Source organism: Morus notabilis, unplaced genomic scaffold (assembly GCF_000414095.1).
Source record: "Morus notabilis unplaced genomic scaffold, ASM41409v2 Scaffold1623, whole genome shotgun sequence".
In the NCBI taxonomy this organism is placed as follows: Eukaryota; Viridiplantae; Streptophyta; class Magnoliopsida; order Rosales; family Moraceae; genus Morus; species Morus notabilis.
The window spans coordinates 131,204-143,599 of NW_010366286.1; the positions used below are offsets into that span (position 1 = coordinate 131,204).

General features: G+C 35.3%; 1 protein-coding gene across 2 annotated transcripts; it reads right to left on the bottom strand.

Annotated features, from left to right (window-relative positions):
- Positions 1-4,081: 4,081 nt before the first annotated feature.
- Positions 4,082-7,900, bottom strand: LOC21389152. 2 transcript variants are annotated; one of them, XM_024173374.1, is made up of 2 exons: positions 7,753-7,900; positions 4,082-5,036 (listed from the first exon to the last, which is right to left on the bottom strand). In XM_024173374.1, exon 2 carries the CDS (start codon positions 4,957-4,959, stop codon positions 4,297-4,299), a length of 663 nt encoding a protein of 220 aa, XP_024029142.1. In that variant the 5' UTR covers positions 4,960-5,036; positions 7,753-7,900; the 3' UTR covers positions 4,082-4,296. The 2 variants fall into 2 exon arrangements, with proteins under 2 accessions (XP_024029142.1, XP_024029141.1); XM_024173373.1 differs by having other exon boundaries at positions 7,643-7,900.
- Positions 7,901-12,396: the final 4,496 nt, after the last annotated feature.

Genomic DNA, 12,396 nt, shown 5'->3' on the forward strand with positions numbered 1-12,396 from the left:
AATTAAAACATGTTCTAAAGTGGTTGTTTTATTTGGTTTATTTGATGTATAACTAATATTCAAGTAAATAACTTTGTATTAAAACATATCCAAGTTAAGAATGGCTATTCAACCATTTTGATGGAACGACAATTCAATCAGAGACTATTTTTTAAGTCTTTTTATTAAACTAAACATAAGAATAACTAAAATTTAAAAATTATCATTTCATTCTAATTATCATTTTTTGAAACCAAACGTACCCTTAATTTGATTAACTCTCTATTTAAGTCTTGATTGCTTAACAAACCACATATCTTCTTTTTCTTTTTTCTGGGAATTTTTGGGATTGGTTTATTCTGGTTCAAACGTAATAAACTGACATTATTTTATTGCTAAGAATGGAGTTTTTTTTTTTTTTTTTTGCATGTTTGTGTGGAGGCGTGTCTCATGCCATAATGCAGAAAAAGAAATTATTCTCAATTTAAAGAGAAGCATCACGATCAAAGATAGGCCAATTGGGCATGTTCTTTTGCTATTACTCAAAGTCAAACTCACTTTTTTATATCTTTTTTTCTTTGATGAACAAATCTATTTTAATTTTACTTTTGCTATTGAAGCATAATTGGGTATGTAGTGTGGCAACCACACGACTCCGTGTGGTCTACACTTGCCAGTGATGGGACTGATAGTGATGGGCTTATTCCCATAGAGACCCGTCCCTGTTTCTGGTCCATTCAACATCAAAGACATTTAATTTGGGCCATTATACTAGTTCTTTAATCTGTTTTCAAGGTCAAATACCAGTCTTAATCCCATTTATTAGATGCCCTATTGGATTGATCTATTGTGTTGGGGTCTAATTCACGCCACGAATAATGGACCGTTTAAAGTTTGCAAGTATATCGCTTTTCTCAGTTGATAGCATTAATATTGGAATCTTTACGTTTGTTGATGAATTCATAATCATGATTCAGAATTATTCTTGATTTACATATATTTTTTGTGAGAAAAAATATTATAACGAACATTCGAATCATGACATAAATCTAGCAACCAAACAACCCAGGTTCGCAATCGAGGTAGATTGTTTCGTTTTACAATCATAATATTTAAGGGTCCGTTTGGAAAATATAATTGAATCATAATTTGCGTTTTGATTTAAATTTTTTGTGACAAAATTATTAACGAGAATTTTTTTTAATTTAAATTCTTTGTGTGAAGAAAATACTGTAGTAAAATTATGATTTAAATTTTGAGTATATGAACTAAACAACCCCTAAATTTGCAAGTGTGTCATTTCTCTTGATCATTAGTTCAACTATTGTATTCGTAAAATTCACATATTTAATTATCACTTTTTAGGTCCCGACATTGATACCTGGGCGTGTCCCATGCCATAATGCAGAAAAAGAAATTATTATCAATTTAAATAGAAGCATCACGATCAAAGATAGGCCAATTGGGCATGTTCTTTGGCTATTACTCAAAGTCAAACTCACTTTTTTATATCTTTTTTTCTTTGATGAACAAATCTATTTTAATTTTACTTTTGCTATTAAGCATAATTGGGTATGTAGTGTGGCAACCACACGACTCCGTGTGGTCTACACTTGCCAGTAATGGGACTGATAGTGATGGGCTTATTCCCATAGAGACCCGTCCCTGTTTCTGGTCCATTCAACATCAAAGACATTTAGGCCTCGTTCACTTCACCGATTTGAGTTTTTAGTTTTAGGTTTTTACAGTAAAAAATTCTCAAAAAATGTCACATCAAAATTTTCTGCTACAGTAAAAAGTTCTCAGAAAATGTCACATCTCAGCTCGAATCGAAAACTCGAATCCGCGAAGTGAACTAGGCCTTAATTTGGGCCATTATACTAGTTCTTTAATCTGTTTTCAAGGTCAAATACCAGTCTTAATCCCATTTATTAGATGCCCTATTGGATTGATCTATTGTGTTGGGGTCTAATTCACGCCACGAATAATGGACCGTTTAAAGTTTGCAAGTATATCGCTTTTCTCAGTTGATAGCATTAATATTGGAATCTTTGTTGATGAATTCATAATCATGATTCAAAATTATTCTTGATTTATTTGTGAGAGAAAATATTGTAGCGAATTATAAACTATAATTCGAATCATGACATGAATCTAGCGACCAAACAACCCAAGTTCGCAATCGAGGTAGATTGTTTCGTTTTACAATCATAATATTTAAGGGTCCGTTTAGAAAATGTAATTGAATCATAATTTGCGTTTTGATTTAAATTTTTTGTAAGAAAATTATTAACGAGAATTTTTTTTAATTTAAATTCTTTGTGTGAAGAAAATACTGTAGCAAAATTATGATTTAAATTTTGAGTATATGAACTAAACAACCCCTAAATTTGCAAGTGTATCATTTCTCTTGATCATTAGTTCAACTATTGTATTCGTAAAATTCACATATTTAATTATCACTTTTTAGGTCCCGACATTGATACCTGAAATTCTTCTTGTAACACAATAGAACAATCCAGCTTTATCTCTAAATTCTTTCATTAGTCTTCCACGACTAAAGACTAAATCTTTTATCAATCTTCCTTTTAGCATTAATGGTGTTGCTCATCACTTCTCATTCAATTCTTCCCCCTCAATTTTATTCATAGGGTGTTTATTATAAAATGGCAACATCATTAATGTCCTGTTGTTGCTAATTTTGCGCCTGATTAGTTGTCTTTATAATACTAATTTATCATGTCATTTAAATTTAAGAGCCTATAACACAATACATATTAGATAAGAACTAAATACTCAAACACTTGAGCAATTAAGTCAAATTTTGCTTGGAGAGACAATTAATAAAACAAGAAAATAAGACAACATATTTGAATCCATATTAGGGGATATTTGAATCTATATTAATGATACCTTATGCACTAAGTTTTAAGTTTCCGCCATCATCATATAGCAAAAAAGGAAAAGAAAGAAAAAAAGTTTCAGCCATTGTGATATAGCAATTTACTTGGCATTTATCAGCTGATTAAACATAAGATCTTATTGCTGATCATGAGTGTTAGAACCCATTTAAAATTCTACTTCAAAGGCCGGCTCTAAAGAATCCATTTGTTGGTAAGCAAGTTAATTTGGCAACTCTATGGAGGCAACAAGGCTGCCACCAAACCAAATAGGAGAATCCCATATCTATGCTCCAAGTGGGGAAAACCTTTTCTTCTAGCCGTCGCTGAAAGTGGATTTTATCACCCCTTATGAACCTTTCTTTAGGTCATGATTCAGCAGCACAGGTCCAAGACTATTTTCTATATTATCTTTTCACCGTCATGCGCAAAATGCGCAAAATAATGGAGCTTCTTATCACCCTATGAGTATCACTCCAAAGAAGCAAGTCAAAAAGTTTGGGCTAAAATATTTCACAAATGATGGCAAAGGAAAACATGAAATTTTGTTCCTCGTAGGTTATAAAAAATATCCTATAAATAAGGCTCTGTTAAGTTTTATCAGTTTTTCTTTTTTATATTTTTTCATTTTGATGTAAATATTGACAAATCTAACGTGTCTGAACATTCACACTTTTATTGGGAGAATCTAAACTTATTAAGAGAGAATCAACAATCCATCAATGGGCTTTAAAATAAAAAATAAAATAAAAAAAGAAGAAGAAGAAAAAGATTTTTACCGTCATATTTATATCAAGTTCCGTCAGTTTTTCTTTTTTATACTCGTGTCTGAACATGAACACTTTTATTAGGAGAACCTGAGCTTATTAAGAGAGAATCAACAACCCGTCAATGAGTTTTAAAATAAAAACAAAATAAAAGAAGAAGAAGAAGAAGAACCATTCGCTTAAAAGAGCCCAACTTCTTAAAGGTGTGTTTAGAGTAAGAATCCGTGCCATGTTTCGTGGCTCGCTACAATATTTTCTCTCACAAAAATACACGTAAATTGAGAATAATTCTGAATCATGGTTCTGAATTTATAAACCAAACATCCTCTAAGTCTAAACCACCCATGATTTCCTTAAAAGAATTTGTGGCGATGCATATAAAAAGGCAACTCCATTACATGAAAAGCTCAAGTTTCAAACAGTATAATATGTAAATAGTGTTAAGGATCTTTTATTTTAAAACAATAAATGAAAGAAAATAATATCGTTTACATCGGACATGAATTCTAAGAGACTATAACGAAAGTTGATGTTTGCACTCGTATGACTAATCAAAAGATACAGATGTTTTAGCGAGGAATCTAGCTCATATAATATCTATGGTCCATAAAATTTTGCACAAAGAATCAAGCTACAAACTCATTGCGTTGTCACCTCAATTCGGTATTTACATATGTTTCAGTATTCTCGTAGAATGGAGATTCTTCGGTTGGAGTTTCATAGGGACCGGACCCTTCCGAAGCTTCAGGACTAGCATATGAAGGAGCTTCATAGGCATAAGAGTTCTCTGAAGCTTCGGAACTTTCATATTCAGGAGCTCTATCAGCTTCGAATTCTTCACTTCGAACAGTTTGAAGCAGAAAATGTACTCCATTAACCACGTCATACACCATCAATCCTATCCTACCTCCAATCCAACTCCCCAAATGACTTCCCACAAGATAGCCAAATCTCCCAAACCTTCGCTCCCCTAGGAATCCAATAGTATAGGTGCCAAAAAGAGTGCCGGTGCCTCTAAGGAAACCTTCGGTCTTCGTACCACCATAGTATAGAGCTTCGAAAAAGTCCCACCCAGAAGAAATTATGGGACCTATTATTCGCTTGGCTTTCCGGGTTGCTAGCTTGGCTGCTTTTGCTCCTTCTTTTTGCGCATGTTTCGCAGCATCTGCAGCAGACATCCCCTGTGACAATGAATCAACCAGCACAGATTCTATTGCCCGATGCCTCGCTCTCTCAACATGAGCGGACCTGATGTTGTAGAAATAGAGTTTCACTCCCTCTTTCACAGTGCATGCCAGTGTTCCCGTGCTCATATCGAAACAGTTCAAGAATGTAAATTTCCCGCTCTGAGATGAAGCCTCTTCTCCAACCAGCTGTCGACATTTTTCAGCTAACAAAGTAAGAAGTTAATGAGCCTATCTAAAATGACTAGCAGGCACAAAGTGTAGCTCAAGATCAAATATACCAAAATGAATATGGTTTAAATATTTTTTTTCCAGCAGAAAAAAAAAAAGTTTGGATATTTTCACAATTCAGAGTAGGAGTCCAAAAGCATCTCATTACTAACTTATGATTTAATTGGAATTTAGATCAAAATACATAAGGCTTTGGAAATAGTGATCAAGAGTTTAGGAACAACAACGATAACCTTTTTTTCAGAAATTGCAGTGGATGGCCTTTTCAAAACCTACTTTAAGTACTTAAATGTTTCTTGTTTTGTTAAATTAAAAAATAATTTTTAAAACCGACTTTGCTAAATCATTGATTGATCTTTTTAGGAACAACAACAATAATCTCTTTCTTTTTTTGCCAGAAATTGAAGTGTATGGCCTTAAAACAAAAAACAAAAAACAAAAAAAAAAAGAACAAAAAAATAAAATAAAATAACCAACTTTAAGTGCTTCAATGTTTCTAGTTTAAATTAAAAAATTTTAAATGTTTTTGATAAAGTATCGATTGATTTTGGAACATCAGTGATAAATTAACAAGATAATTTACCAGTCTTTTTTTTTTACATTTTTTAATTCAGCAAAATTATGGTCATTTACTAAAAAAAATATATTACAAAGGGTTTTTTTGCACAAATTCCTTTTTTCCTTGCTCATTAACAACTATAATCATATAGATTTTCAATATATATATATAACCATATAGCATAATCATAGATTTCCTAAATTAGAAGGTAAACAAAACTGTCTCGGCAAAAATATCTGCGACAGTATCAGAGATTTTATCTCCCATGCTAGAAGTGGTAGCGTTTGCCAATAACGGAAATGGTGTAGCTCACTTCTTTGCTAGTCATGCAATTTCTAATTTCATTGGTTTTATCTGGTTTGGTTACTTGCCCAGATTTTTGGGCTCCTATGTAAAAGCAGACTTGGGTTCGTTAGTTGAATAAATTTCATTTTACCATAACACACACACACACACAAAAGCAACACCGAATTTTCTGCTCCTATATGCTATTTTATCCACTATTTACGCAGATAGTTCCGGTGCTAGTCTAAGTTACTAATAAACTACGTTAATTGTTAAACCTGCTGTTAATTATGTCTGCTAGTTAGTTTACAAAACATTGTATGGAAAATTATGTAACTTGTTGTAGGGTAAAATCTAAAACCCTACATCGTGCACTAGATGAGCGCCACGTGTCACAGCTGAAGGCATTAATGGCCATGTCAGCTCAGCATTAAGTATCCTGCAAAATGAAATTCGGTATAGGCCGACTGCAAGCTGAGAATAACACCCTCATAAGCGGTCGACCGTATTGAGGAGTCGAAATAAGCAAGAGGTTGACCGCTCCAGGTAGATATAAGCGGAGACGGCTTGATAAGCGTTGAGGAGTCGAATGCACACAGCCCGAAAAAAAACTGTACACGCAGAGGATATCTTATGTGACTTGTAAGTAAGCAAAGTTGGTAGGGGAGTAGGTGAAAAACTATTGTTGACCGGTATAAAACCCTACATCGTGCACTAGATGAGCGCCACGTGTGACAGCTGAAGGCATTAATGGCCATGTCAGGTCAGCATTAAGCATCCTGCAAAATGAAATTCGGTATAGGCCGACTGCAAGCTGAGAATAACACCCTCATAAGCGGTCGACCGTATTGAGGAGTCGAAATAAGCAAGAGGTTGACCGCTCCAGGTAGATATAAGCGGAGACGGCTTGATAAGCGCTGAGGAGTCGAATGCACACAGCCCGAAAAAAAACAGTACACACAGAGGATATCTTATGTGACTTGTAAGTAAGCAAAGTTGGTAGGGGAGTAGGTGAAAAACTATTGTTGACCGGTATAAACCCCACCCACTGAGGATTACATCCAAAAATATAAAAACCATGTGATATAATGTAATGATGGAAATAGCAGAGGTTGAGAGAGGATAGAGCAAATATATATGTGAAAAAGGGCTCTCACTCTGTAATCTTTTCATTCTCAGAACATAATATATTTCTCTTCTCCTCACGGTGGATGTAGCCCTTGAAGAAAAGGGTGAACCTATAAATCTTGGTGTTCCTTTTTCTTAGTGGTTTTTCTGATCTTCCCAAACCATATTCAAATCATCAAAATCACGTTAATCACTTCTAAACCCGAATTAATCTAGTTGACAAATTTCCACCGTCAACATAACTAATTATTCAGATCATTCGAGACTTTCTTTCTTTCTTGTTCCTCTCGTTTTCTTAATTCCTAACACCTCGCAACTTTAGAAGTTAAACGTTATTGTATGCAATATGCATATAGTTCCAACTTTTCAACGCCAGAGCTTAGACTTATTTTCCCTGCTCTTTGTCTAGAATTTTCTAAGCAACAAAACTGATCAAACTCAATTCCCACTTCAAGCAAAATTCTTAACTATTGAACCCAAATTTTCATTACCCAAAAGCCAATACATCAAATTCAAAATTGCAACTCTGTTATTTCTAATTCCACAAAATTTCATGCGCAGATTTAATATATAAAGGTATACTATCTACATATCCATGAGTTTATGTACCTGTGATGCTGAGAGCGATGATGCCTATGGCGAAGAGCAGGAATTGGACCCTTTTTTTCTGGAAATCCATTAAATTTCAAGCAAAGCAAAATATGGAAGGAGAAAAAAACCTTAACTTGTGTCTTGTGTACGTATCGAAAAACTGAGATCTGGGGAGACCTTAGAGGGATGTAAAGCTTCAGAAAGAGGGAAGAATCTTCAAACCCATTTGTCTCTCTCTGACTTCGCTCTTCTTGGACCCTTCGAGCTGAAAACCGTGTATGGAAGATTCTTCAGTTGAAGTCGCTGCTTACTCTTCTATATTTCAACACCCTCGACACGTCGTTTTTGTCCTGTCGTTTATTTTACATGTTTATTTTAGATTTCTAAAATAAACGACAGCACAAAAAACCTTTTATATTTTGTTTCTAAAATAAACGACAGCAAAAAAAAGGACATTCGAAAGTGTTGAAATTAGGGCTGTTCATAAACCCGAACGACCCGCAAACCCAACCCACCCCGCCCCAATCCAAGTCGAAAAAAGCAACCCCCAGCATTATTTTTAAATTTGCGGCTCATTATACCTCTGGCCCGAAGTGTTTGGGGCGGATTGCGGGTTGGGCCCATAACAACCCGCAATCCCTAACCCAACACGCACAACATACCCCCAAGCTTTCGGCCCAAGCCGAACTGCCCAAGTTCTCCCCTAGACTCGCTAACATTAGGGTTCACAATCTCATACTCGGTCTCCCCTCCCATGAACCCCCTCTTCTTGCCTCTTCCTTTTCAGTTTTCCCTCTTCTTCCCCTCCCGTGAACCTCCTCATAACTCTGTCCTCATTGCTCAGTCCTCTCGGCCGCCGTCTTGCCCACTTTCTCCGGTGCTCTCTCGCCAGACTAATAGGGATGGTTGCTATTTCTATTTAATGATGAAGTTTGAATATTATATTGAACTTTAAGTCTTTGATTTTTTGAATGTTGAAACCGACCACCCAACCCACCCCGTACCGCCCCAACCCAACCCGAACATCGTTGGGTTGTGAAAGTTTTCTAACATCGTTGGGGCCAAATATGTGCAACCCGCACCCTTTGAGGTAGGGAAAAAAAAGTCCTACCCTGCACCAACCCAACCCATGAACAGCCCTAGTTGAAATATAAAAGAGTAAGCAGTATTTTAAAAAAAAATAATTATTATTTTGGTACCCCGTAATATAAGAAAACATGCTTTGCTCTTGGTATCTTTATGTTTTTAATAATATTAAAATGGTAAATTAATATTTTTAAAAACATCTTAATATCATAAAACTAATTTTTAGGACATAAAGGCCCTGTTTGAAGTTGGTTTTGTTTTTATTTTTTATGTTTTTCAAAAAAGAAAAAAGAAAATAGGAGAGAAACGGCGTTTGACACAATTAAAGATAAAAAATGAAAATAAAATTGATTTTTTAGTTTACTGTAAAATGAGACAGAAATGACAAACGACTTTTAGTCGTTTTTCATTTTTTGTTTCTGTTTTCTTCTCTCTTGAGCACAGAGAGAGAGACATTAATGGATTTTTTATACTGAAAATAATATCTTGATAAAACTACCAAACGCATTTTTAAAAATAATTTCTGTCTGAGATTGAAAACATTTTCATTTCCATTTTCATACAAAAAATAAAATCATTTTGGAACGAGTTCTAAACGCACCCAAAATGATTTTAATACCCTTCTATTTAGTTTAGATAAATTTTATAAATTCTCCTGAATTTTGCTACTTGTGTCAACATGTCATCTGAACTTTAAAATAGTGGTGGAACTCCGGGCGGCGGGCGTGCCTGAAGCCCGAAAATTTTCAGGTTCGGCGGGCAGGCACCTATCGCCACTCGTTCAAGCAAATTTCACAGGCTCGGGTTCGGGAAGCTCGCCGCCGGTGGGGGGGGGGGGGGGGCCATGCCCGCCGGCCGCTGCTTTTTTTTATTTTTTATTTTTCCACCGTACCCAAAATGCCCGACCTGAAGCCTAAATTTTTGTCCGAATACGCAAAAAAATGGCTAGTTTTTTGAATTTTATGCCCGACCCAGAAAACAACTAGTCTTTTGACCGTTAGCCCGATTTGCACCCAAATTTTTGAATGTAACGGCTATTTCTGCCCGAACCTGACCGGCCGCCCGTTTTGCCCGACACCAATGGCTCTATTTTTTACCGTTGCTCGAGAAACCTGATTGCCCGACCCAACCCGCCGACAATAAGTGACCGTTGGAGCCGAATTTTTTAGGGGGAAAAAACATTTCAAACCAAAAAATTCCCTATAAATACCCCCTTCCCCCAACCATTTTCCTCATCCAAAAACTCTCTCATCTTCTCTTAATTTCTCTCAATCTCTCTCAAATCTCTCTTAATCTCTTTCAAATCTCTCTTAATCTCTCGTAAATCTCTCTCGATCTCTCTTAATCTCTCTCAAAGCGCTCTCGATCTCTCTTATTTTTCATAATGAATTCTTCTGGTTATAGTGGTGATATTCCCGCTGATGCCCAATTCAACATTGAAGAAGGGTAATTTCCTACTAATATTTTTTAAACGTAGGAATCGCAAACACCAGAAAGAGATGTTGAGGAAACTGCAAATCCGAACCGTGGTGGACGTACTAGAGGTCGTGGACCTCGTGGTCGTAATAGTGGTGGGCGTGGAGGAGAGGCAAGCGCAAGTGCTAGTACAAGTGTTGCAAGTTCCAAGAAGAAATGCAAGGGCACCTCAATAGTTTGGGAGCACTTCAACGCATTCGAGGAGGTCAACAATGACGGAAACATTAAATACGTAGCTCAATGCAAATATTGTGGTGATAAATTACAAGGTAACACTATCCACGGCACAACACACTTGAGAAGACACTCTGAAAAGTGTCTTCAAAAGTAATGAGGCGGACCCGATCTCCGCCAAACATAATTATCATTTGACCGTCAAACTGGCGTTCTAAGCACTTAGAAATATGATCTGTAAGTCGATCGTATGGAAATGGCACGATTAGTAGCAACATTAGATCAACCACTTCGTTTTACTGAACATAGGAATTGACAGCGTTATATTGAAATTGTACATAATCCCAATGCACAATTTTTTTCAAGAACTACTCTTAGGAAAGATGTATTAAAATTATATGAACAAGAAAGGGAAGCATTAATCAACCTTTTACACTCTACTAGTTGTTGTGTTGCGTTAACAGCATATATTTGATCCGCCGTTGCCAACAAAGATTATTTAGCTGTAATCGGACATTATTTTAAAGGTTTTGATTTAGATAAGAGAATATTAGGTTTTAAATGTGTTCTAGGATCACATACCGCTGATTTAATATATAATACAATTTTATCTGTTATTGATGAATATAGTTTAAGGGATAGAATAATGGCTGTAACATTAGATAATGCTACTGCAAATACTAAAACAATAGAACTTTTTGAAAAAGATTTAAGTTTATTCGGTAATAATGATATACTTCACCAAAGTTGTGCATGCCATGTAATTAATTTAATAGTAAAATCCGGTTTAAAATCAATGTCATATCATATTAAAAGAATTAGAGATAACATTGTATGGATTCAATGTAGTAATCAAAGAATATAAGATTAGTTTAGGTTTCTACAAGCAAGTAATTAAAATCCTAAAGCATTAGTTTTAAATATGCCCGTAAGATGGAACTCTACTTATATAATGCTTGAACAATGGATCCCCTATAAAGACACTATAACAAACTATGTTAGTGTAAAATTATGACCAAAATTTATAGACCAAACTGATTGGTAAATTGCCGAACTTTTGTATAACTTTTTAGGTAGTTTCACGAAGTTATTTTAAAGCTTAGTGGAACATATTACCCAACGTCACCATTAGCGTTAGGAGAACTTTTATGAATGATTATTTTATTTAGTGAATTTAGGACACACGAGATTTTAAGAGTTCCTATCGCTTCTATGAAAAAGAAGTTTAAAAAATATTGGGCTAAATTACCAATGTTGTATGGTTTCGGTGTTATTTTTTTTACCCTAGATTAAAATTAGGAGGTTTAGAAAATAGATTAAAAAACTTAGGTGACTTTTTAGATATCGACTATTCTGACCAATTTCCTATTATAAAGGAAAAAATATTATCTCTCTATAGCTCTTATTAAAGTAGGTTTAGAAACACACCTCGTGTAGAACAACCGCAACAACGAGACGACAATCCACATTCATTCTTGAATATTTTCGGGTTGAAGAAGAAGAAGAAGATGACGATGACGATGACTCAAGGTCAAGGAGAAGCTGGGAGTGGATCTTCATCAAGAGGTGGCGGCAAGCGGCGGCTTCAATGAGTTAATAGCGTACCTGAGTGAGGGCTTAGTAGTCGACAATGGTAGTGAAATGTTTGATTTGGTTCAGTGGTGAAGGGCACGAGCATTAACTTGGCCGATCCTAACTCGACTGGCAATGGATATTTTTTCGATCTCAGTCTCCACTGTTTCATCCGAACAAGCCTTCAGTACGACTGGCCGAATACTTGAGGAACGTAGAAATGCATTGCAACAGGACATTGTTGAAGCTTTGGTGTTCATTAAGGATTGGGATTGTTCCGACCAACGCTTACACGATAAAATTTCGCTGGTAAGCCAAGAATGGATCAATGAATTTAATAGATTAACTTCTAATTTTGAAGACGATCCTTCAGCTTCAAATTAAATTTTATTATTGTAATTTGTAAATATTTATTTACTTTGTACAGTGTTATTGTAATCTTGTATAGACTTTGTAAATTCTTC

Coding starts and splice junctions, on each gene's coding strand:
- LOC21389152 (XM_024173373.1), bottom strand. CDS start 7,712: ATGGATTTCCAGAAAAAAAGGGTCCAATTCCTGCTCTTCGCCATAGGC. Junction 5,037..7,642: donor CATCGCTCTCAGCATCACAG/GTACATAAACTC, acceptor TTACTTTGTTAG/CTGAAAAATGTCGACAGCTG.